The sequence below is a fragment of the Onychomys torridus genome, chromosome 4 (genome assembly GCF_903995425.1).
Source record: "Onychomys torridus chromosome 4, mOncTor1.1, whole genome shotgun sequence".
Taxonomy (NCBI): domain Eukaryota; kingdom Metazoa; phylum Chordata; class Mammalia; order Rodentia; family Cricetidae; genus Onychomys; species Onychomys torridus.
This window is the reverse complement of record NC_050446.1, coordinates 2,333,270-2,357,032: the sequence shown is the minus strand read 5'-3', so window position 1 is coordinate 2,357,032 and position 23,763 is coordinate 2,333,270. Positions and strand designations below refer to the sequence as shown.

The window sequence follows — 23,763 nt, the reverse complement described above, 5'->3', positions numbered from 1 at the left end:
TTGAGAATCAGCATGGAGAAAGAGAACACTGTTCTGCAGTGTCCACTTCTTTAGGGCCCTGAGGAACTTATGCAAAGTCTTGGGAATCCATCCCAGAAATACTGATTCAGAATTTGTGCCTGTATATCTCAGGACTGGATTCAGTATAAAGCAAGCTCTCTAAGAATGCTTATGCATTTGAGTTTTCTTTCTCAGTTCTCATTTAGGAAGCCAGTAAGTGTGTAAATGCAGGTTGGTCAGTGTTGAGTAAAGTAATGATACTTTCAGAGAATTTTCATTTACATAATTTGGTAATATTTCAAAAAGGCCATCCTGAAATCTTTTCTAAAGGAATTAATATAAATTAGGCCAAAATCAACTGCATGTGCTGGAAAATCCCTTGAGGGATGCCTTGCTCTCCCACAGGACACCCGAATCTTCAGAGTTGCTGTAACATTTTGAACCCCGGCCAGAGAGTAAAGCTGCTAAATAAATCCCCTTAGTTAAGTGGCAAGTGTTTTGCATTCTGTGATTGCAGTGGACTCTTAGAGATGAAAGAAAACTCACCTAAGTCTGCAAGAGAGTTTTCCAAAAATCTAGCATAGCTAGATGTTTATATTCTGAATTACATTAAAGCACAGGAGAATGGTGATTCTTCAAAAGTGCCTTAAATGTGGGAACCCAAGCTGTGTATAACTGTACTGTTTATGCATTCCCCTTGTAGAAGAAACAAGTAACTAAATCAATTTAACATTTGCTGATGCAAAGCTCTTTATTTAGAAAGACCAGCTTGAAAATAGAGACAGCAGTAAGGAGGGACATAGGTAACAGTGGGCAGTAGCCACATCAAATGTCAAAATTATTTCACTCATATTTTTAAAAGTTAGTATTTCTAAAATCCCTGGAGACAGAAATATCAGTTTCATATGTCTTTGAATATTTTTTCTATTTCTCAAATGATTTTAAACTGCTGGAATGCATTTTGGATATAGAGACAAAGCTATAAACAAATATAGGAAGGGCCTCTCATGATTCTTACCCAGTGGTCCCAGGAAGCTATAGTTTTGACCAGCAGTTGAAAAGTTCCAACATCATCCTCCTTGAGCTCTTGGACAACCACCACAGAAACCTAAACATTGAATTTTCTTTGTTGGTCAGTCCTTCATCTATTCTGTCTCTCCTGGAATGTAACTGACATTCTTGGCCTCTTCACTCCTAACCTCCACTTACCCTATAAACATGACAGGTACTTCTTGCTTTTGATTCATCTACTAACCAATAGTCTAGAACAGTGGTTCTAAACCTGTGGGTTGCAGCCCCTTTAGGGATCACATATCTGATCTTTGCATTATGATTCATGACAGTAGCAAAATTACAGTTATGAAGTAGCAATGAAATGATTTTATGGTTGGGGACCACAAGAAAAGGAACTGTTTTAGAGGGTCACAACACTAGGAAGGTTGAGAACCACCTACCTGGTCTGAAATGTCAAGAAAAGCAGGGATTTTTACCTATTCAGTGCAATGTGAGAGCTAGATCTTCACCCCAGGAACACAGTGAATACTCTGCAAATACCTGCTGAATAAATGAATTTCAGAGAAGGGTTACTTGTGAGTTGAGGGGACCTTGGGAGGGACAACAGCAGCAGCCATCATTTTTGAATACCTATTATTTACTATTTGTGACTGTATTACTAATAAACACTTTATGATGTGTTTTACTTAATTCTCCGACTCATTAAATAGAAAATTGTGAGTTAGCTGGAGTGGTGCATGCTTGTAATCTCAGAATTCAGAAGGCTATGGCAGGAGGGTTAGGAATTTCAGGCTACTATGAGCTATGGTATAAAAAAGACTCTACTTCAAATAAACAAAATGAACAAACAAACAAATCACTCAGAAAGAATCTCTACATTATCCACAGTCTTAATTTTATTTATGACAAGATTAAAGTTCATTGCAGTTGAATAAATTGGACAATAGCCTCTTGGCTAGCAGGTGACTATTCCCAAACTGGAAGCCAGTTATCTGACTCCAGCTCTGTCTCTTCATTAAACATTGCTCTTGCTATATCTAAGAAGAAAAAATTCTCCTATGACAGAGAAACCTCTTCAGGGCCTACTTCATGTCCTTGTTCCTTAGGCTATAGATGAAGGGATTCAACATAGGAGTCACTACTATATACACTGCAGTAGCTGCAACATCCTTCTCTGTGGACTCTACAGAGAGAGGGAACAGATAGACACTAAAGAGAGCCCCATAGAAAACACAGACTACACAGAGGTGGGAACCATGGGTACAAAAGGCCTGCCTTTGTACCCCCACCAGAAGTCTGAACCCTAAGGACAGCGAATACAATGAGGACATAGGAGATTATGAGTAGTGGGCCTCCAAAGCCAGAAAGCACTAACTCATTGACATGAGTGTCAGAGCACGATAGCTTCAGGACAGAAGTAATGTCACAGAAAAAGTGAGATATTTCCCCAACAACACAGGGCAGTTGAGCCAAGAGGAGAGTGTGAGTCAGGGCAACTATGTTGGTGAGAACCCAGCACAGGGCAAGCATCAGCACACAGAATCGGGCACCCATGATTGTGGTATAATGGAGAGGGTGGCAGATGGCCACATAACAGTCATAGGCCATCATAGCCAGGAAGAAGCTGTCCAGATCACCAAACATCATGAATAAGTACATTTGTGTTAGATAACCAGTATAGGAGATGTTATGGTGCTGAGTCTGAACATTAAACAGCATCTTGGTCACTAGAGGATATTAAACCCATGTCAGCAAATGACAGGTTGGTCAAAAAGAAGTGCATAAGAGTGTGGAGATGTGGGTCAGAGCCAATGGCCAGGATGATGAGCACATTCCCAGTCAAGGTGACAAGATACATGCACAGGAAAAGCCCATAGAGTAGCTGTTGTTGCTCTGGAAACCCTGATATTCCTCGCAGGGAAAACTCTGAGATTCTGGAGTGGTTTTCCATGAGCCTAAAGCATCTATGGGTCAGAAAAGATAGTCAGAATGTAGGATTGAGTCTTAAGCTGCAGGCGCTGGCTTCTGAGCTGTCTAATACCCAAGTCTGTATTTAATGTCACTCTCTTCACTTGCAGCATGACCCCACTTCTTTCATGTTCTCGTCCTTTTGATGACTCTCATACTCCCTCTTCTCCATATCAGACATTTATACACAGCATGATCTTCAAGGGTCTCTCTAGGATTATCAAGCTTTAGCCTAGGTTAGTGCAAAATGGTGTATTTATGAATATGCTGGGGTGGGATAATTATATGTTTTTTAAGGAAATGATCTAACACACACATATGCAGAGAAAGAGAAAAATTCCTTTTCTACTAAAGGGTATGTGTCTAAATAACTTCTGTCTACTTATTTTTATCACTTTATCTGACATAAAATGTCAAATTCTGAATATGAGGTTTGCCCTTGGCATTACCTTCTTTTAGGTAACAATTTCTAGCCACTTGTTAAGTGTCAGGCTCTGTTAAGTACTTACACAGACTCTCTTCATCGTCAAGTGAACTGAGGCACAGAGGCTAGCACTGTTACCTCCCAAGGGTAAGGGTGTAGGTGTTTGAGTGGTTTTCACAGGCACCCACCCCTCATAAATACAGATATAATTGGAGCTTGGTCATTAATCAATACAAAGAGAGTAGCTCTCTATCACTAAATTCATCTTTACCTCTCAGGATTCCTAGTTCAACAGCTTTGTGTCTCTGTCCCCCACTATTTTTGTCTCCTTGACTTTAGTAGAGCAAAAGTCATTTAGTAGATGTTGAAGAACTGAGTAGAGAGATCAGCTGGCAGAAAGATTCATAACCTTTGGCAGTAAGCTGGCTTATCAAAACCACATCAAAGGCTTGTTAAAAATATAAAATTTTACCCTTCATTGAGAACTATTAAACTAATATTTTCTATGATACAGTCTGCAAAACTGTCCTTGAAACCTCAAGTAGTTCCTCAAGTAGTCTGATATTTAAGCATTTGTTTAGATTTTTTTTTTTATGTTTGACATGTGTGTTTGAGTCACAGCTAGATAAATTTAAGTTCAAGTGTGAGGTGATTAAAAAGTTTTCAATATTCATTAGAATACATGGAGTAAAAAGTCATAGTTTATTGTTAGGCTCTCAATTGGTTGTCTACTGAGTCAGGATTGGCCCCACTTTTCATTAGTGGGGGTCCAGACCTAAAAACAATTTACCTGGAAACAAAAAGAGATATCTAAATATTATTCATTTTTGTTTATTAAGAAGCCTGTTTTTTTTAAATTTAATTTAATTTTACATATCAGTAATAGGTTTCCCTGTCCTCCCCCTTCCTGCCCCCAACTCCGCCTTCCCCTCCAAGTCCCGCTATTCCCATCTTCTCCAGGGCAAAGACTCCCCTGGGGATTCACCTCAACCTGGTGGATTCAGTCCAGGCAGGTCCAGTCTCCTTCTTCCAGGCTGAGCAAAGTGTCCCCGCATAAGCCCCAGGTTCCAAACAGCCAGCTCATACACTAAGGACAGGTCTGGGTCCCACTGCCTGGGTGCTTCCCCAAGAGTTCAAGCTATTCAATTGTCTCACTTATTCAGAGGGCCTGCTCCAGTTGGGGGCTCCACAGCTTTTGGTTCATAGTTCACTGTTTCCATTTATTTCCTATGTTAGCCAGAGGGATAGCTGAAAATGCTTACATATTTCTCTCTTCCTATATCCTACACTAACTGAGTTGGATAACACCTCAGAATTATACAGCCTTCCAGAAAGATCAGAAAGAGCTGAAAGCTGTTTCTTTTCCAACTCAATCTCATGATGAGGAACACCATATCACATATAGGCTACAATCTGGTATTTAACACATAATCAAATTCTAAAATGAGAAAGAATTCTCTTAACACTCAATGAAATGAAACTTCATTAAGATGATGGGTATATAAGCAAGCATTATATATCTTTGTATTATATATAAAATATACATATATATATATATATATATGAACCATGGAAAGTACTAGCTAGACCAGAGAACAAGTCATAAGCCCCTTCCCAGAGCAGTAACCAGAGGCCCCCAAAGATAAGAGAACATCCCACAGTCAGGTGCCATGACAACCGAATGTAAAGAGCATTCCATGGTCAGGTAGCCTAGCAACAGAATAAACTGGCTCTGACCAGTGACCTTAGCCGATATCTCACAGTTTCATGATATGCCTCACACGTCTTGCACCCCTTCCATGTTCTACACGCCCCTTTTCCCCTTCCCTCCTTCCTGCCCCTTCCCCTCCTATGCTATATAAGCCATGCGGAGAGAAATAAAGATTGGCGGCTTGATCAGAATCCTGTCTTGCTGTCGTCTCTTGTGTTGCCCTTCCCTTTCATTCTCTCCCGCAGGTGGGTTGCCCCCTGTTGAAACCCCACTGGCCGGGGCATCTGGCGCCCAATGTGCGGCTCGACCCTTGCCTCCTTGGGAGCTGAATGTCCTTCTCCAGGAAAGTCCAGAAGTCTGGTGGAGATTTGAAGCGATCACCCGTCGAGAACACGCAACTCCGGCATCCTGGTGATTGGGGGGGGGGCGGGAAGGATGAGGTGAGTCTGAGCTATAGACTTCACCATGGGACAGGGAACTTCTCAGGACTTGTTTGTAAAGGGCGTTAAAGATGCCCTCCAGACACAAGGGATAAGGGTTCATAATAAAAAGACCTCATAAAATTCTTTAGTCACCTAGAGGATTGTTGTAACTGTTTCCCCAAGAAGGGAGATTAATGAAAAATGCTGGAAAAAAAAGACAGAGAGAGAGAGAGAGAGAGAGAGAGAGAGAGAGAGAGAGAGAGAGAGAGAAGGCAGCCAGCAGCTCTGGCAGGGTGTGAGTTGTGCAGTGTGCGGGATGTTTGTTTGTTTGTGTATGTGTGTGTGTGTGTGTGTGTGTGTGTGTGTCTGTTGGCGCACGAGCAGTGAAAGGCAGAGGGGGGAGGGAGCCGGGAGGGCTGAGGAATGAGAGCGCGGCTTCTTTGCCTGTGCTGAAAGAGCTGAGCCAGCCCGAGCGCTGGACTAAAACAGCGCAGTGGCAGGCGGCGGCAAGGGCTGCAGTGTCTGGTCGGTGGTGAAGTGACCTTGCTGCTTCTTTCCCCACAGCTCCTTTTACCCTTGCATTGCTTGAAAACCAGAGCGAGGCTTGGTTTCTGAGTATGTCCGCCTTTGTGCAGGAGTTGGCTCCGCCCACGCCATCGGTCTGGCTATTGGTGCAGCCCTAAAGTCCATGGGCGCCCAAGAATTGAGATCCCAACAAAGTCGTCTTTGCTTTTCCTGTAAACAACCGGGACATTTTGTGTGGGAATGCCCCAAGCGGATCCCTGACCCCTCGGGGGGCACAGCCTCAGTGCTCCAGCTTGGGGTCACCACGCAGCCGCTACCAACCACCCCATGTCCTAGATGTGGCATGGTTTTCATTGGGCGAGGGAATGTAAATCTAAAACCAATGCTCATGGTCACTTGCTTCCTCCCTGCCCGCTCCCTCTCCGCCTGTCAGTAAACTTTCTTCAGGGCCAGCCCCTGGCCCCTCTGCTCCGGGGAGTGCCCCATGGGTCCTCACAGGCCACTCCCCAACTGTCTGCTCCCTCCAATGGGTAACTCCAGGCAAGCAGGACTGGACCTCTGTGCCACCACCAACACAATACTAGATCCATTACAGGGTCCCCAGGTCATCCCTACTGGGATTTGGGCCCCCCTGGCCCCAGACACCCATGCCCTTATCCTTGGCCGTGCCTCATCCACCTTAAAAGGTGTCCAGGTCTACCCCAGAATTATTGATAATGACTATACAGGAGAGATTAAGATTTTGGCCTTGGCACTCCAGGGTCTTGTTGCCATCTCCCACGGCACCCACCTTGCCCACCTGGTTACTTTCCCTGCGCTTTCCTCTGATAACCCCGTTCAGTCGCCCAGCCAAGAGGAGCTGCTCAGATTGGCTCATCAGAGGCTTATTGGGTTCAGCCTATTTCTCACTCTCGACCCACACTTACCCTTAAACTAGATGGCAAAAAATTCCAGGGGATTTTGGATACTGGCGCTGATGCCACTGTAATCTCCCAAGACCATTGACCCACCTCTTGGCCTCTTACCCCCTCCCTCACTGACCTCAAGGGCATAGGTCAATCCAGTAACACCCTCCAATTCTCTAAAGTCCTGGCCTGGACAGATGAAGAGGGTAATCAGGGTACTGTCACCCCTTTTGTGGTCCCTGGGCTCCCTGTCAACCTTTGGGGTCAAGATATTCTCTCCCAAATGAAGGTCATTCTCTGTAGCCCAAATGAGGTGGTTACCCAACAAATGTTACGCATGGGCTTCATCCCAGGATAGGGTCTTGGTAAACTTCAACAGGGCCGAACCCAACCCGTCACTCCCACTAATAAAACGGATAGGCTCGATCTTGGTTTTGAGGGTTTTTAATTGAGGCCACTGCTCCCCCTGTACACCATGCAGATAAAATCACTTGGCTTACCCAAGAACCTGTGTGGGTAGACCAGTGGCCTCTGCCACAAGAAAAACTACAGGTGGCAGAGATGTTGGTAGAGGAACAGCTTGCTGCCGGTCATATTGAACTATCCAATTCCCCCTGGAATATGCCCATCTTTGTCATAAAAAAAAATCTGGGAAATGGAGACTCCTCCAAGACCTGCGAGCCATTAAGGTTATGCAGCCCATGGGCACCCTCTGACCAGGCATGCCCTCACCCATCGCCATCCCCGAGGCCTATCATAAAGTGGTTATTGATTTAAAAGATTGCTTCTTTACCATTCCCCTACATCCTGATGATCGAGCTTATTTTGCCTTTAGCCTCCCTCTGGTTAATTTCCAGGGCCCCATGCTCTGTTTTCATTGGCGTGTCTTACCCCAGGGAATGGCAAATAGCCCGACTCTCTGCCAAAGTTCGTGTCCCAGGCAGTCGATCCCATATGCCAAAAATGGCCCTCTACTTATATTTTGCATTACATGGATGACTTTCTTTTGGCTGCCCCTAGCTCCTCCATCCTAGAAGCAACTTTCCAAGATCTGTCACAGGCTCTTTGTGCTACTGGCTTACAGCTTGCCCCTGATAAGATCCAGTGATCTGAGCCCTTTAGTTATCTGGGCCTTGAATTACATACCAATCGAGTCTTGGTCTGGCGCATCCAGATAACCTTACCACCCTTAATGATGTTCAAAAACTTCTCGGGGACATTCAATGGCTTCGACCATACCTAAACCTCCCTACTGCTGATCTTCTACCCCTCTATGACATTCTTCGGGGCCCCAGCGAGCCTACCTCCCCCTGTCAATTGACCCCGGCTGCTCACAAGGTTCTATCTTTAATCACCAAGGCCATTTCCTCCCAAGCCTCTTTTCAGATTGATTATTCCCTCCCACTGGTTTTTGTTGTCTTATCCACTCCCCATGTGCCCACAGGGTCCTTTGGCAGAGTTCCCCTTCTACCTTAAGGGCCCAGGATAAACTTAAGGGTCATTCCCTCTTATGGATTCATATGCCTGCCAGTCATACTGAGGTCATTCCCACCTATCCCCAACTTGTTTCTTCCCTAATCATGCGTGGCCGCCAGACCTCACATCAGATTTTTGGTAAGGACCCCGATTCTATCTTAAACCCCTACACCCACGAACAAACTCAATTTTTGTTTCAGACACTGGATTGTTGGGGTGTTGCCTTTGCAGGGTTCCTGGGCCTTCTTGACAATCACCTCCCCGATGACACAGTCCTTCATTTTGCATCCACTCATCCCCTTATTTTCCCAAAAGTCATTTCCCCCAGCCCCTTGCCTGAGGCCCTGACTGTTTTTACAGATGGGTCAGCCAATGGCACTGTGGCTTATGCCTTTAAGGTTGCTCGTTTTCCTTCCCTTTGCCCTTTTGTTCAGCCCAGCTGGTTGAACTTTTCACCGTTTTACAGGTTTTCAGGATTTCCATGACTCCCCCCTTAACATTTACACTGATAGTGCATATATCGCTCATTCAATTCCCCTTCTTGATACAGCCCCCTTCATTAAGCCCACCTCCAATGCCACTCCCCTTTTCACTCAAATTCAACAAAAACTTAGAGAACACTCCCATGCTGTTTTCATTGGCCACATTCGTGCTCATGGGGAGCTTCCTGGACCCCTCACAGAGGGAAATGCTTTGGCCGATAAAGCCACTCATCAGGTTTTTCCACTTCTACAGGAGCCCATCCTGTCGGCTTCTCATGCCCACCGCCTCCACCATCTTAATGCCAAAACCCTTCAATTAAAGTTCAAAATCACAAAAGAACAAGCTAGAGACATAGTAAAACAATGCCCTTCTTGTGTAGTTTCCCATCCTGTCCCCCATGTTGGAGTTAATCCCTGAGGGCTCTTGCCTAATATGATCTGGCAAATGGATGTTACACATGTTCCCGACTTCGGTAGACAAAAATATCTCCATGTTTCTGTTGATACGTTCAGCGGTTTTATTTTTGCCTCCCCTCATACTGGTGAGGCCGTCAAGGATGTTATTGCTCACCTCCTGGTCTGCTTTTCTACTTTGGGTGTCCCGAAACACATAAAAACAGACAATGGCCCGGCCTACACAAGTGGAGGACTTAAATGGTTCCTCCAACAATTTGAGATCTCTCACACTGTTGGTATCCCTTATAACTCTCAAGGTCAGGGCATTGTAGAACAGGCCCACCAGACCTTAAAAACATGGCTCTCTTGATTAAAGATGTCCGAGCTTTCCTTTGTCTCCTCTCAAGACTGCCTGAGCCATGCTCTCTTTGTCCTTAACTTCCTCACCCTGGATGGTGAAGGTCGATCAGCAGCTGACCATCATTGGCACCCCTCAGCAGATGCCAGTCGCCCTTTGGCCATGTGGTGAGACCCCCTTACAGGTGTTTGAAATGGTCCAGATCCTGTACTTATCTGGGGCCATGGCTCTGCTTGCGTCCTTGACCAGGCACATGATGCCCCACGCTTGCTCCCTGAGCGCCTGGTCCAATCTGTAAATTTACCTAACATTCCCAGGGGACAGGCTGTTCCCCCTGAGGACTCTCCTTCTCTTTCAGATGCTAAAGCTACCATCAAAGACTGAGACCTCAAAGAGATGGAGATCACCCACAAAGCTGACCATTGTGAGTCAGCTGGCTGCCTGGGGTCTCATACTCCTCCTCCTGAGCCACAGCCTCTCTAGCCTGTCCCAAAACACCAATGGCCACCAGCCCCTAAACCATACCTGGCAGGTGCTGACGGAGTGACAGGATGTCATCTGGCAAACCTCCCTAGTCACCCCTGGCCCTTGGTAGTCAGACCTGTTTCTGGACCTCTGTAAGCTCGTATCAGGCTCTACGGCCCCTTGGGGTCTAGAAAACGACTCCCCACCTCCCTACACACTGCCTAACTGCCCCCTACAGGCCTGTGCCCTGCCTGGATGCAGCAACGCCTTCAGTCGCTCCCGCCTCACTAGGCCCACCCTCTATGTCTGCCCTGGTTACCATCGTCCCTGTCATTACACCTGTGGTGGTCGCCCTGAGCGCCATTGCAAGGCCTGGGGCTGTGAAACCACCAGTGATATGTACTGGGGCCCTTCCTCATCCTGGGACCTTATAACTGTTAGGGCCAATTACTCCCGCCCTAAGAATCCCTGGACTATTAGACCTGAGTGCATTAATTCATGGAGTCATCCTCTTAGGATCCAATTTACTGACCCCAGAAAGAAGGCTACCAATTGGGAGTGGGGCTATGAATGGGGCCTCTTACTCTACCAACATGGCCATAATTCAGGTGTCACATACTTCATCAAACTTTTAAAACAGCCTGTTAATTCCCCTAATGCTGTTGCCATCAGTCCCAACTCTTTTCTTGGCAACAATGATTTTCTTACAACCAATAAATCTCAGACATCCATGGGTTTTTTTTCCCATGTTCCCACCTCCCCCACCAACTACCAAAGATATGATTACCACCCTTATCGAAAAAACCTACCAGGTACTTAATACCTCCAAGCCTGATTTGGTTGACTCCTGCTGGCTTTGCAATCATTCTGCCCCACCATTTTATGAAGGAGTGGTTGTTGATTTAGATTTCTCCCTAACCACTGACCCACATGATTATCGCTGGCAACAGCCACCCACATCTCGCCTTACACTCTCCCAAGTTATGGGCTCAGGCCACTGCCTTGTCACCCGAGGCGCTATCATTCCTCCTGTTTATCAACCACTTTGCAATGTCACAGACAACCTAAGTACTTCCCTTAAGTCTGGATATCTTCTCCCTGCCAATGATACTTGGTGGGCCTGTACTGATGCTCTAACACCATGCATTTCTCTTCATTTAAATAATCCCTCTGCCCCCTTATTTTGCATATTGGCTAACCTATTATTCTCCAGATCAATTCTCTGAAAAATGGGAAGAGAAGACTCTGGCAGAGACAGCTGCCCTTGCGTGCCCCCATTGCTTGAAAGGGGAGCCTGTGACTGCAGTCACTTTAGCTGTCCTCCTGGGGGTGGGGGCTGCAGAGGCCGGTATGGGCATAGCCTCCCTGGTCTTATCTAATCAACATTATTCAGAGTTTAGAATTTCCATAGATGAAGATATAGCGCAGCTCGAGTGAGGCATTTCTGCCCTTGAATCCTCCCTCACCTCCCTTTCAGAGGTGGCCCTCCAAAACCGCCGAGGGCTTGACCTCCTCTTTTTACAGCAAGGAGGCCTCTGTGCCGCTCTTAAGGAAGAGTGTTGCTTCTATACTGATCACACAGGAGTAGCAAGAGATAGCATGGCTAAGGTCCGTGAAGGCTTAGAGAAGCTCAAAAAAGAGAGGGATCAAGAGCTAGGCTGGTTCCAAAATTGGTTCTCTACATCTCCCTTGCTAACCACCCTCCTGCCATCCCTCCTGGGACACTTGGTTGGCCTCATTCTTGTCTTGACATTCGGCCCTTGGGATTTGTCTCCACTAACTCAATTTGTGTGCTGAACTTCAGGCAAAACAAATTCAGGTTCATTGCCATCATCACCTCGACCTCCATGAACATGGTCTCAATGAACCAGATACAGACTCCAGATCAGCACAGACCCCTCTGCCCAGGGGAGGATGCACCTGTGCCTGGGAGCTGGAGCCCACTGCTTAGGGGATTGAGGGTGCAGCCAGGACTACAGAAGGCAGGGAGACTAAAGTGCTCCACCATCCTGGGTGCCTTGGATGACATGCTCTATTGCACGGCGGTTATGCAGACCCTATACTCTTCCCTCCTGGATTAAAACCTGCCCCCTGTAAAAAAACTGCATCGTTCCAGCTTTCTTCCGGTCATGTGGGGATGCCTACATGAACCGACCGATTAACAAAGGAACTCAAAACTTATCAGGGATGGAGCCTCTGTCACCCCTCCCCCGTCATGGCAAAACATTTGGGCCTCCTTTCTTTGTTTTGCTATATGTATAGAAGGGGGAGATGTTAGGGACCAAGATGTCAGGAACCAAACATGAACCATGGAAAGTACTAGCTAGACCAGAGAACAAGTCATAAGCCCCTTCCCAGAGCAGTAACCAGAGGCCCCCAAAGATAAGAGAACATCCCACAGTCAGGTGCCATGGCAACCGAATGTAAAGAGCATTCCATGGTCAGGTAGCCTAGCAACAGAGTAAACTGCCCCTGACCAGTGATCTTAGCTGACATCTCACAGTTGCACGATCTGCCTCACACGTCTTGCACCCCTTCCATGTTCTACACGCCCCTTTTCCCTTTCCCTCCTTCCTGCCCCTTCCCCTCCTATGCTATATAAGCCATGCGGAGAGAAATAAAGATTGGCGGCTTGATCAGAATCCTGTCTTGCTGTTGTCTCTTGTGTCGCCCTTCCCTTTCATTCTCTCCCACAGGTGGGTCGCCCCGTTGATACCCCGCTGGCTGGGGCAAGCAGGGAAGTTCATTCATTTCCATTGAGTCTTTTGAAATAAATTATAAATCTTTTTAGGAATGAACAATGAGTCTTGTATTCGCTGTGCCATCATGCAGTGTATTGGTCAGCCCACTGCTGTATAGAGGTGTTTTTCAGTCTATGGCATGAAATATTAGTGTAGGAACAACCTCCCAAATTCTTTGAATGCACCTTAATGCCAGCATTTGCCTTCTCTTGTTAATTCTGTTCAAGCATTTGGTACTGGTACCCTACACTTCACTCTTTCTTTGAAAAAGTTTACCCTTATTGTAATATTTGTGGCCTCAGAAAACTATATAGATTTTTGAAACACGAATGAAGAGCATCTGGAGACTTGGGGAAGCCTCTCTCTCTCTCTCTCTCTCTCTCTCTCTCTCTCTCTCTCTCTCTCTCTCTCACACACACACACACACACACACACACACACACACACACACATCCAAGGATAAGAAATTTTACTTATCCTCAGTTTCTTCTGTTACTATGTCAGTCAAAATAGGTTAAGAGTTGGCTCAGGATGGTAGACAAAGTAGTGCTAGCCTGAGTTATTTGACTCAAGTTTCACTGTTACTTCTACCCTAGTCAGTGAACAGAAAGCAATGCAAATGCTCCCTAATCCCAAGGAGAATGCACAGTGTTCATGACAGACTCTGTGAATTGGAATTGCAGGTCATAATCATAACTGACAAAAACAAACAATAAGTGACCAGAAATCATATATCTAAACTTAGATTGAGAACATAATTTAAAAGGGACAATGGTACAAGCTTGCATTGTGGGACTGCCACTTTGGAAATCAATATGCCATTTTCTTAGAAAATTGGCAATCAATCTCCCCCATGACCCAGCTATACTACTACTCTTGGGCATATTCCCAAGGAATGCTCAATCATACCACAAGGGCACATGCTCAACTATGTTCATATCAGCATTGTTTGTAATAGCCAGAACCTGAAAACAACCTAGATGCCCTTCAACTGAAGAATGGATAAACAAAATGTGGTACATATACACAATGGAGTACAGAGAAACAATGACATCATGAGATTTGCAGCAAATGGATGGATCTAGAAAAAATGATCCTGAGTGAGGTAACTCAGACTCAGAAAGACAAACATGGTATGTATTCACTCACAAGAGGATACTAGATGTAAAACAAAGATGACTAGACTGCTACTCACAACTCTAGGGAGGCTACCTAGAACACAGGACCCTAAGAAAGACACAGGGATCACACAGTGACAGAGAAATGGATGAGATCTACATGAACAACTTGGACCTGAGGGGGTAATGAAGGACAAGGGTTGAGGGAAAGAGAGCTTAGGGGAGTGGGAGATCCCAGCTGGATCAAGAACAGAGAGGGAGAACAAGGAAAGAGAGACCATGATAAATGAAGACCATATGAGAATAGGAAGAAGCAAATTGCTAGAGAGGTCCCCAGAAATCCACAAAGATACCTCCACTGTAGACTACTGGGAATGGTTGAGAGAAAGCCTGAACTGACATACTCTGGTGATCAGATGGCCAAACACCCTAACTGTCGTGCTAGAACTCTCATCCAATGACTGATGGAAGCGGATGCAGAGATCCATGGCCAGGCCTCAGGTGGCGCTCTGGGAGTCCAATTGGTGAGAAAGAGGAGGAATTGTATGAGCAAGAATTGTTGAGACCATGATTGGAAAAAGCACAGGGACAAACAGCCAAAGTAATGGAAACATGAACTATGAACCAATAGTTGAGGAGCCCCCAACTGGATCAGGTCCTCTTGATAAGTGAGACAGTTGAATAGCTTGAACTGTTTGGGAGGCATCCAGGCAGTGGGACCCGGACCTGTCCTTAGTGCATGAGCTGGCTGTTTGGAACCTGGGGCTTATGCAGGGACACTTTGCTCAGCTTGGGAGGAGGGAACTGGACCTGCCTAGACTGAATCTACCAGGTTGAGCTAAATCCCAGGAGAGTCTTTGCCCTGGAGGAGATGGGAATGGGGGTTGTGCTGGGGGGAAGGTGGGGGCAGGGGCAGGAGCGGGGAGGACAGGGGAATCCATGCTGATATATAAAGTTAAATTAAATTATAAAATAAAAAAAATTTTAAAAAAGGACAGTTGTTGGGGCAAAAGGAGATGATGGTTCTAGGTACGGAGTCAGGGGGGTTGCAAAGGATTACAAAGGCAAGTCAAGGATTTAAAATTCTTATCATATAGGTCCTTCACTTGCTTAGTTGAAGTTACTACAAGGTATCTTATACTATTTGTGGCTATTGTAAAGGTTGATGTTTCTCTGTTTTCATTCTCAGCCCATTTATCATTTGTATATAGGAGGGCTACTGATTTTTTTTAAGTTTATGTTGTATCCTGTCACCTTACTAAGGGAGTTTATCAGTTGTAGGAGTTCCCTGGTAGAATATTTGTGGTCACTTATGTATACTATTATATCATCTGCAAATAATGAAAGTTTGACTTCTTCCCTTCCAATTTGTATCCTCTTGATCTCCTTTTATTGTCTTATTGCTCTAGCGAGAACTTCAAGTCCTATGTTAAATAAGAATGGGGAGAGTGGACAGTCTTGCCTTGTTGCTGATTTTAGTGGAATTGCTTTGAGTTTCTCTCCATTTAATAGATGTTTTGATGTTGGCTGTTGGCTTGCTATAAATTGCCTTTATTATGTTTAGGTATGATCCTTGTACTTCTTATCTCTCTAGAACCATTCTCATGAAGGGGTGTTGGATTTTGTCAAAGGCTTTTTCAGCATCCAATGAGATGATCATGTGGTTTTTTTTTCTTTCAGTGTTTTTACATGGTTTATACATTGACAGATTTTCCTATATTGAATCATCTTTACATCTCTGGGATGAAGCCTCTTGATCATGGTAGATAATGTTTTTAATGTGTTCTTGGAGTTGGTTAGCCAGTATTTTATTGAGTATTTTTGAATCAATGTTCATGTGGGAGATTGGCCTGTAATTCTCTTTCTTTGTTGCATCATTGTGTGGTTTGGGTATCAGGGTAACTGTAGCCTCATAAAAAGAGTTTGATAAAGTTCCCTCTGTTTCTATTGTGTGGAACAATTTGAAGAGTATTGATATTAGCTTTTCTTAGAAAAAATTGGTAGAATTTTGTGCTGAAACCATCTGGTCCTGGGCTTTTTTTGATTGGAAGGTTTTTAATGATCTTTTCCATTTCCTTAGTGGTTATTGGTCTATTTAAATAGTTTATCCAGTCTTGATTTAACTTTGGTATGTGGTACCTATCCAGAAAATCATCCATTTCTTTCAGATTTTCCAATTTTGTGGAGTACAGATTTTTGAAGTATGACCTGATGATTCTCTGGATTTCCTCATTGTCTGTTGTTATGTTTCCCTTTTCATTTCTGATTTTGTTATTTTGGATGCACTCTCTCTGCTTTTTGGGTAATGGATAAGGGCCTGTCTTGTTGATTTTCTCAAAGAACAAACTCTTTGTTTCATTGATTCTTTTTTTCTATTTTATTGATTTCAGCTCTCAATTTGATTATTTCCTGGCATCTGTTTCTCCTGGGTGAGTTTGCTTCTTCTTGTTCTAGAGCTTCTAGTTGTACTGTTAAGTCACTAGTGGGAGATTTCTCTAATTTCTTTGTGTTGGCATTTGGAGCTATAAATTTTTCTCTTAGCACTGCTTTCATGGTGTCCTATAATTTTTGGTATGTTTTACATTAATTTTTAATGAATTCTAGGAAATCTTTAATTTTCTTTTCTTTCTTCCTTGACCCATTAGGCATTATTCAGTTTCCATGAGATTTTACTCTTTCTGTAATTTTTGTTATTGTTGAAATCTATCTTTAAGCCATGGTGGTCTGATAAGATAAAGATAAAGATATTTCAGTTTTTTTGTATCTGTTGAAATTTGCTCTGTTACCAAGCTTGTTGTCTATTTTGGAGAAGTTTCCACAGGGTGCTGAAAAGAAGGTAGATTCTTTTGTGTGAGGGTGGAATGTTCTGTAGATATCTATTAAGTCCATTTAAGTCATAATATCTGTTAGTTTCCTTATTTCTCTGTTAAGTTTTTGTCTGGCAGACCTGTCCATTGGTGAGTGTGGGGTGTTGAAGTCTCCCATACTAGTGTATGGGGTTTGATGTGCGATTTAAGTTTTAGTAATGTTTCTTTTATGAATGTAAGTGCACTTGTATTTGGGGCATAAATATTCAGAACTGAGACTTCATCTTGTCAGATTTTCCCTGTGATAAATATATAATGTCCTTCCCAATCTCTTTAGGTTGATTTTAATTTGGAGTCTATTTTATTAGATATTAGGAAAGTTACACCAGCTTGCTTCTTAAATCCATTTGATTGGAAAGTCTTTTCCCAGCCTTCCATTCTGAGATAGTGTCTTTCTTTGAAGTTGAGGTGTGTTTCTTGTATGCAGCAATGGATGGGTCTTGCTTTTGTATCCATTCCGTTAGCCTGTGTCTTTTTATAGGCGAATTGAGACCATTGATATAAATGGATATTAATGACTACTTATTGTTAACTCCTGTTTTGTTTTTTGTTTTTTGTTTTTTTTTTGTAATAGTATTGTATTTTTCCCTTCTTTTTTATTTTTGTGTGGGACTATCTATTGCCTGTGTTTTCATAGCTGTATCTAACTTACTTAGGTTGGATTTTTCCTTCTAGCGCTTTCTGTAGGGCTAGATTTGTGGAGAGATAGTGTTTAAAACTGGTTTTATGATGGAATATTTTGTTTACTCTGTCTATGCTGATTGAGAATTTTGCTGGGTATAATAGTCTGGGTTGGCATCCATGGTCTCTTAATGTCTGTACAACATCTGTCCAGGACCTTGTCGCTTTTAGAGTCTCCCTTGAGAATTCAGGTGTTATTCTGATAGGTGTGCCTAGCATTCCAGAGACAGAAATACCTCTGGATCTCTGTGAGTTCAAGGTCACATTAGAAACAGCCAGGCATGGTGACACATGCCTTTAATCCCAAGAAGTGAGCCTTTAATCCCAGGGAGTGATGGCAAAAATCAGAAAGATATATAAGGCATAAAGACCAGAAACTAAAAGCATTTGGCTGGTTAAGCATTTGGCTGATTAAGCTTTCAGGCTTTGAACAGCAGTTCAGCTGAGACCCATTCTGGATGAGGACTCAGAGGCTTCTAGTCTGAAGAAACAGGATCAGCTGAGGAACTGGCAAGGTGAGGTAGCTGTGGCTTATTCTGCTTCTCTGATCTTCCAACATTCACCCCAATACCTGGCTCAGGTTTGATTTTATTAATAAGTACCTTTAAGATTCATGCTACACTGACGTCTACCCATCTCTTTCTCCACTTGGTGAAAGTGGTGTCTGTGTCTGAGGGAGCCTCTCTTGTTCTGATCAATACTCTTGGTCCAGTAGAAGCCCCTGTTCTAGTTGATGCTGATGGACTCTTTCTCAGGGAGCAGCACTTAGTCCAATTGGCACTAATGGGCTCTGTCTCAGGGAGTAGCTGCAGTCTTGGCACATGGTAGATGGTAGTAGTCTGACCTGTCTGCAGGAGGCCTGCCTTGCCAACTGGCCTGAAACTGGGACTGCATTGGGTGGTGGTGTAGGGGTGCAGGGTTGTGCCCCTGGACCCGAAGCCTAGGGCCTGGGGTTTTTGGTATGAGGATAAAAACTCACCTCTTAGTCCAATTGGGTGTGGGTGGGCTCTGTTTCACAAATAGCTATTTTTGCAGGTAGATTTTCTCCCTCCCACTCTATCAGAACCAATTTTCCATTTTAACTCTTTAACCTATATATTTAAGTGCAATGTTTAAAATTTAGAAGAGAGGTGGTTAAGAGCACTGGATGCTCTTCCAGAGGACTTGGGTACAGTTCCCAGCACCCACATGGCAGCTCACAATCATCTGCAACTCCAGTTACAGGAAATCTGATGCCTTCATCTGATCTCTGCCAGCCCCAGGCATGCTTGTGATGCACAGATATACCTGAAAGCAAAACATCTGTATGTGTACAATAATGATTTAAAAATAAAAAAACAAAATTTAGAGGAAATAATTAAGTAGAATTGTCCCATTCAGTGGGTTGGACAGGATTATTTTTAGTATGAAGATGGGGAGAAATTACAAAGCAAAACACTTGCAATTAGAGCTACAAAACTCCTTTATGAAAAAATCTGTATGTAAGATAAGGATCAGGAGAGATCTTATTTCATCTTATTATTACTAATATCCATTTTAAAAGATACAAACACTGCAGTAGGAAAAAACAAATATAGTAAAAGAAAAATTAAGAGAAATAATTATCTCAAAAAATCAAGAAAATCAATCTGTGGCTATAGCTCAGTGGCAGAGTGCTTGCCTAGCACCTATGAGAGCCTGGATTTGTTCCCTTGCATTGCAAAGGAAATTTAAATAAAGTGAATTTTACTGTTACTAGTAAGGGGAGATATGAAAGATTTTTAGTTTGCATCTTTTTTACTTATTAAATCCTTAATAATTTGATCAAAATCCTAGTTTCCAAACAGTAGTGCTGGGGTGATGTATAGTAGTTAAGGGGTTGGTATCTAGATGTGAGTAGACACCAGGAGGAATTCCACTCAAATTATCAAAGAAAATGAACACTCATTTTCCCATATGCAAGGGGCAGTACTGTAGTTCCAACACCTGAAGCTTGCTTTATTACTTGTGATTGTGTACTGGACTGCTCAGGAAGAGCTGGTTGCTAACAGGAACATGGAAGATAGGAATAGCTTTCCTAGCAGCTGCTATGTGAGCTGGTTCTGTTGGAGTGCTTTACGTTTGTGCCATTGCTAATATGGCTGATGTGCTTTATGTACGTTGCCTCACTATGGCCAATGTGCTTTACGTATGGGGCCTCACTCAAGGCTTTGGATGTTTTGAGGGAGTGTCTTACATTAATGTTTTTTTGTTTAGGGAAGTAAAAATGGCCGTGTTAGCCTCCATAGGTCTGACGTATGCATTTATGTTGTGGTTGTGTAGCTTAGTCTTCTTGTGGGTCTTCTAACAATGGGAGCAGGGGCTGTCCCTGACTCTTTTGCCTACTTTTGGGACCCTTTCCTCTCAGTGGGTTGCCTCATCCAGCCTTAGAGAGGTGGTGCCTAGTCTTGTTGAAACTTAATATACCATGTTTGGTTGATATCCTTGGGAGGCCTGTCCTTTTCTGAAGGGAAAGGAGAAAAAGTGGATGGGAAAGAGATAGGAGGGAGATTGGGAGGGGAGGAGAGAGGGGAAACTGTGGTCAGATGTAATATATGAGACAAGAATTTCAAAACAGAAAATCAATATATAGACCAATAAAAAATGACTGCATTTTCACTTAGATTCTCAATTTCCTTTTCTACCTCATTTTAATGAGGGCAAAGGCTAGAAAGTGAGTTGTCCAACTCATAGGCAGGAGTCCCAGCAGGCTAGCTAGTCAAGCTAAAGAACATGCCAGCAAGAGATTCAGGATCACACTCCTGACACCTGGTAGCTTAACCCTTGAGGAAAGAAATGCCCCTAGGACCTAGACAGAGCTGGCTGCAGAGCAGGCTCTACAGTGACACTCAAGTTGGCTTTAATAAGTTCAGTTGGTGAATGATCAGTCAGGAGGCTTTATAGCCCTAAGAAATCCCTGTCCTTTTTTAGTCCAAGGAAGCAGAAACTGACTCATACACCCTTGGTGTTCTCAAAGAGCACTAGACTCAGTGGATGCCAGCTTTATTGACCAAGTCAGAAAAGGTGTCTGTCAGATCTTCACTGAGAATTTTCCAGCTAGGGAGAAAACTTGAGAATCTGAAGATGCTTCAAATTGATATGCACTGTGACAGGTGAGGACCTGGAAGGGATAAGAATGCACACACACACACACACACACACACACACACACACACACACACACACACACACACTTTGCCATCCAAATAGACGAACATTTTAGGGGTATGCAACCTAAGTCTTTTTGTAAGATTAGAAGCTTCTTATGAATCACAAAGCAAACAGAAACTGAAATGATCATGAATCTTCTAAGGCCATTACCTTTACAACAGCTGTGCAACACCAGCCTACTCTAAATCTAAGAACAGCATACGAAGTTGTTTGTAGAAAGGAAAAGAAAGACCTAAAATCCTTTATTTTCTTTCCATCTGTTAAAAACCAAGTAATGGAGAGAGAGCAAGATAATAGGAGTGAAGAAAGAGGATCATAAATACCTGTCCCCAGATCACCAAAGGAAGATACAGAAAAGAAGGAAGAAGAAACATAAAGGCGGGGGTGTGGAGAGACATCCTAATAGTGGCTGCAAGAGTGGGCTATCACTGCCCTCAGTCCAGATGTTCAATGCTCCCAGATAGGGCAAGTTCAAAGTTGTTTTCAGTGTCCTTACAAAAAGTTATAACATACACATGTGTGTAAATGTGCATGTGTGTGTGCGCGTGCGTGCGTGCGTGCGTGTGTGTGTGTGTGTGTGTGTGTGTGTGTGTATGCATTGGGAGAAGAGGGGGAGTGATGATAAAGATTTGCACCTCCTTTCTAATGCACGACTTTTCACTATAATGCACAGCTTTTCAAATATTCCCAAAAGGCCATGCTTAATTCCCACCTCCTTCAAATAGACTGTGCTGACTTCTCTAATCAAATTGATCACTTTTCTCTACACCCTGCTGCAGAATAGAAAGCAAAATTTGCACTTGGGTGCTGACTATATTAATTCTTCTATGTTTTATATTTTATTTCCAGTGGTACCCAGAGATGCTCATGGACCAGGATCACATACTCTCCCCTTTCCAACCCACAAAATTATTGTCATACAAATCTGTATCTATGAGCTGATCTAATGGTTAAATATTGGCACACAGAGACCTTTCATTCACACACAAGAACTACACAGGATGGGAAAGCCAAGCAGAGTGAACCAATCTGGTGCTTCAGACTTTCTCCTTCTGGGACTCTCTGAGCAGCCAGGGGAGCAGCCTCTTCTATTTGGCATCTTCCTGGGCATGTACCTGGTCACTATGGTGGGGAACCTGCTCATCATCCTTGTCATCAGCTCTGATGCACACCTTCACACGCCTATGTACTTCTTGGGCAATCTGTCCTTAACTGATGCTTGTTTCACTTCTGCCTCAGTCCCCAAAATGCTTGCCAACATTCATACCCACAATCTGCTATTCTGGGTGCCTTACCCAGCTATATTTCCTCCTGATGTTTGGTGGCCTTGACAACTGTCTTCTGGCTGTGACGGCATATGACCGCTATGTTGCTATCTGCTGGCCACTCCATTACAGCATAGCTATGAGTCCTCAACTCTGTGCATTAATGCTGTGCATGTGCTGGGTGCTGACCAACTGTCCCACCCTGATGCACACACTGCTGCTGACCCGTGTGGCTTTCTGTGCCCACACAGCCATCCCCCACTTCTACTGTGATCCCAGTGCTCTGCTGAAACTTGCCTGCTCTGACACCCGCATTAATGAGCTGATGATCATTACTATGGGTTTGGTGTTTCTCGCTATTCCTCTCATGTTGATTGTCTTCTCCTATGTCTACATTTCCGGGGCTGTGTTGGGCACCCTTCTCCTGGAGGGCAATGGAAAGCCTTCTCTACCTGTGGTTCTCATCTTACAGTTGTTCTGCTCTTCTATGGATCTCTGATGGGGGTGTATTTACTTCCCCCATCAACTCACTCTGCAGAGAGGGAAAGCAGGGCTGCCATTCTGTACATGATTGTGATTCCCATGCTAAACCCATTCATCTTTAGCTTGAGGAATAGAGACATGAAAAAGGCATTGGGCAAACTTTTTGGTGGTGCAAAAGCAGTCTTCTAATTATAACTCTAATGCTTAATCCTACTACTGTTATCAAAATCCTGCCTTCCATCATGTCAGTGATTCTGAGTTCAGAATAGAACAATAAGAGTATTTACCTCCTCTAGGCTATGATATGAAATGAGGTCTTATGCTTTGCTCTTTCTTGACCTTAGTATAACACTCATCCTGACAATAGAATATCATCCTCAATCCTATTATTATTATTATTATTATTATTATTATTATTATTATTATAATTATTTTGGTTTTTCAAGACAGGGTTTCTCTGTGTAGCTTTGTGCCTTTCCTGGAACTCGCTTTGGAGACCAGGCTGCCCTCAAACTCACAGAGATCCGCTTGGCTCTGCCTCCCGAGTGCTGGGATTAAAGGAGGTGTGCACCACCACTGCCCAGCCTCGATCCTCGTTTTTAAAACCAGCATATCAACCACAATGGACTGAGTTGTATGCTGCCCATCCTGCAGCCATTGAGACAAGCATTGAGACAAAGGAACAAGGAAACAAACATTTGTTGGCTCTCTACACCATCACACATTGTTAAACACATCAGGTCTTTTGAAGGAGAGGTGTGAAACTATAACTTAGGGCATAAATAAATTACCAAAACAAGGTAGAGATTCCAGGGCCTGTGACTTCCATTTTGTCACACTGTGCTGACCATGTAAAGGAAGATTTTGGAAGACCAACCTAAGGATATTATTGAGTGATGACCATTTAGACAAACACCAAAGTAATACATGTTATGCTATGTTCTCATTGTTCATTTATTTACTTTTTGTTATTATAATGGATATTTTCAAAGAAAACAACATTTCTTAAGTGCCTACAATGTGCCAGTTTTGTATTTGATTATACATGATTCATTCTATGGTGTTTTACATGAAATGTTTCTTAAAATTAGAAGAAAATCAAGTGTGCTGAAAATTTTGAGAATAATAATTATGTTAAAACTAGTCTGATAGCAATTAGGATTATAAAAATTCACCAAGCTTAACCATGGTTGCCTTTTTTATTTGTAAATTATGAAGCTTTCATAAAAAGCTTTTATATATTTTATTACATGTGCACATCTATCATTTTGGA

General features: G+C 43.5%; 1 protein-coding gene and 1 pseudogene across 1 annotated transcript; one reads left to right on the top strand and one right to left on the bottom strand.

Moving 5' to 3' along the window:
- Positions 1-2,051: 2,051 nt before the first annotated feature.
- On the bottom strand, positions 2,052-2,965 carry LOC118581374 (annotated as a pseudogene).
- Positions 2,966-21,743: 18,778 nt separating this feature from the next.
- Positions 21,744-22,679, top strand: LOC118581391 (olfactory receptor 1N2-like). The gene is given in 3 exon segments (XM_036183450.1): positions 21,744-22,009; positions 22,011-22,420; positions 22,423-22,679. Coding segments are annotated over 3 exon segments (933 nt in total).
- Positions 22,680-23,763: the final 1,084 nt, after the last annotated feature.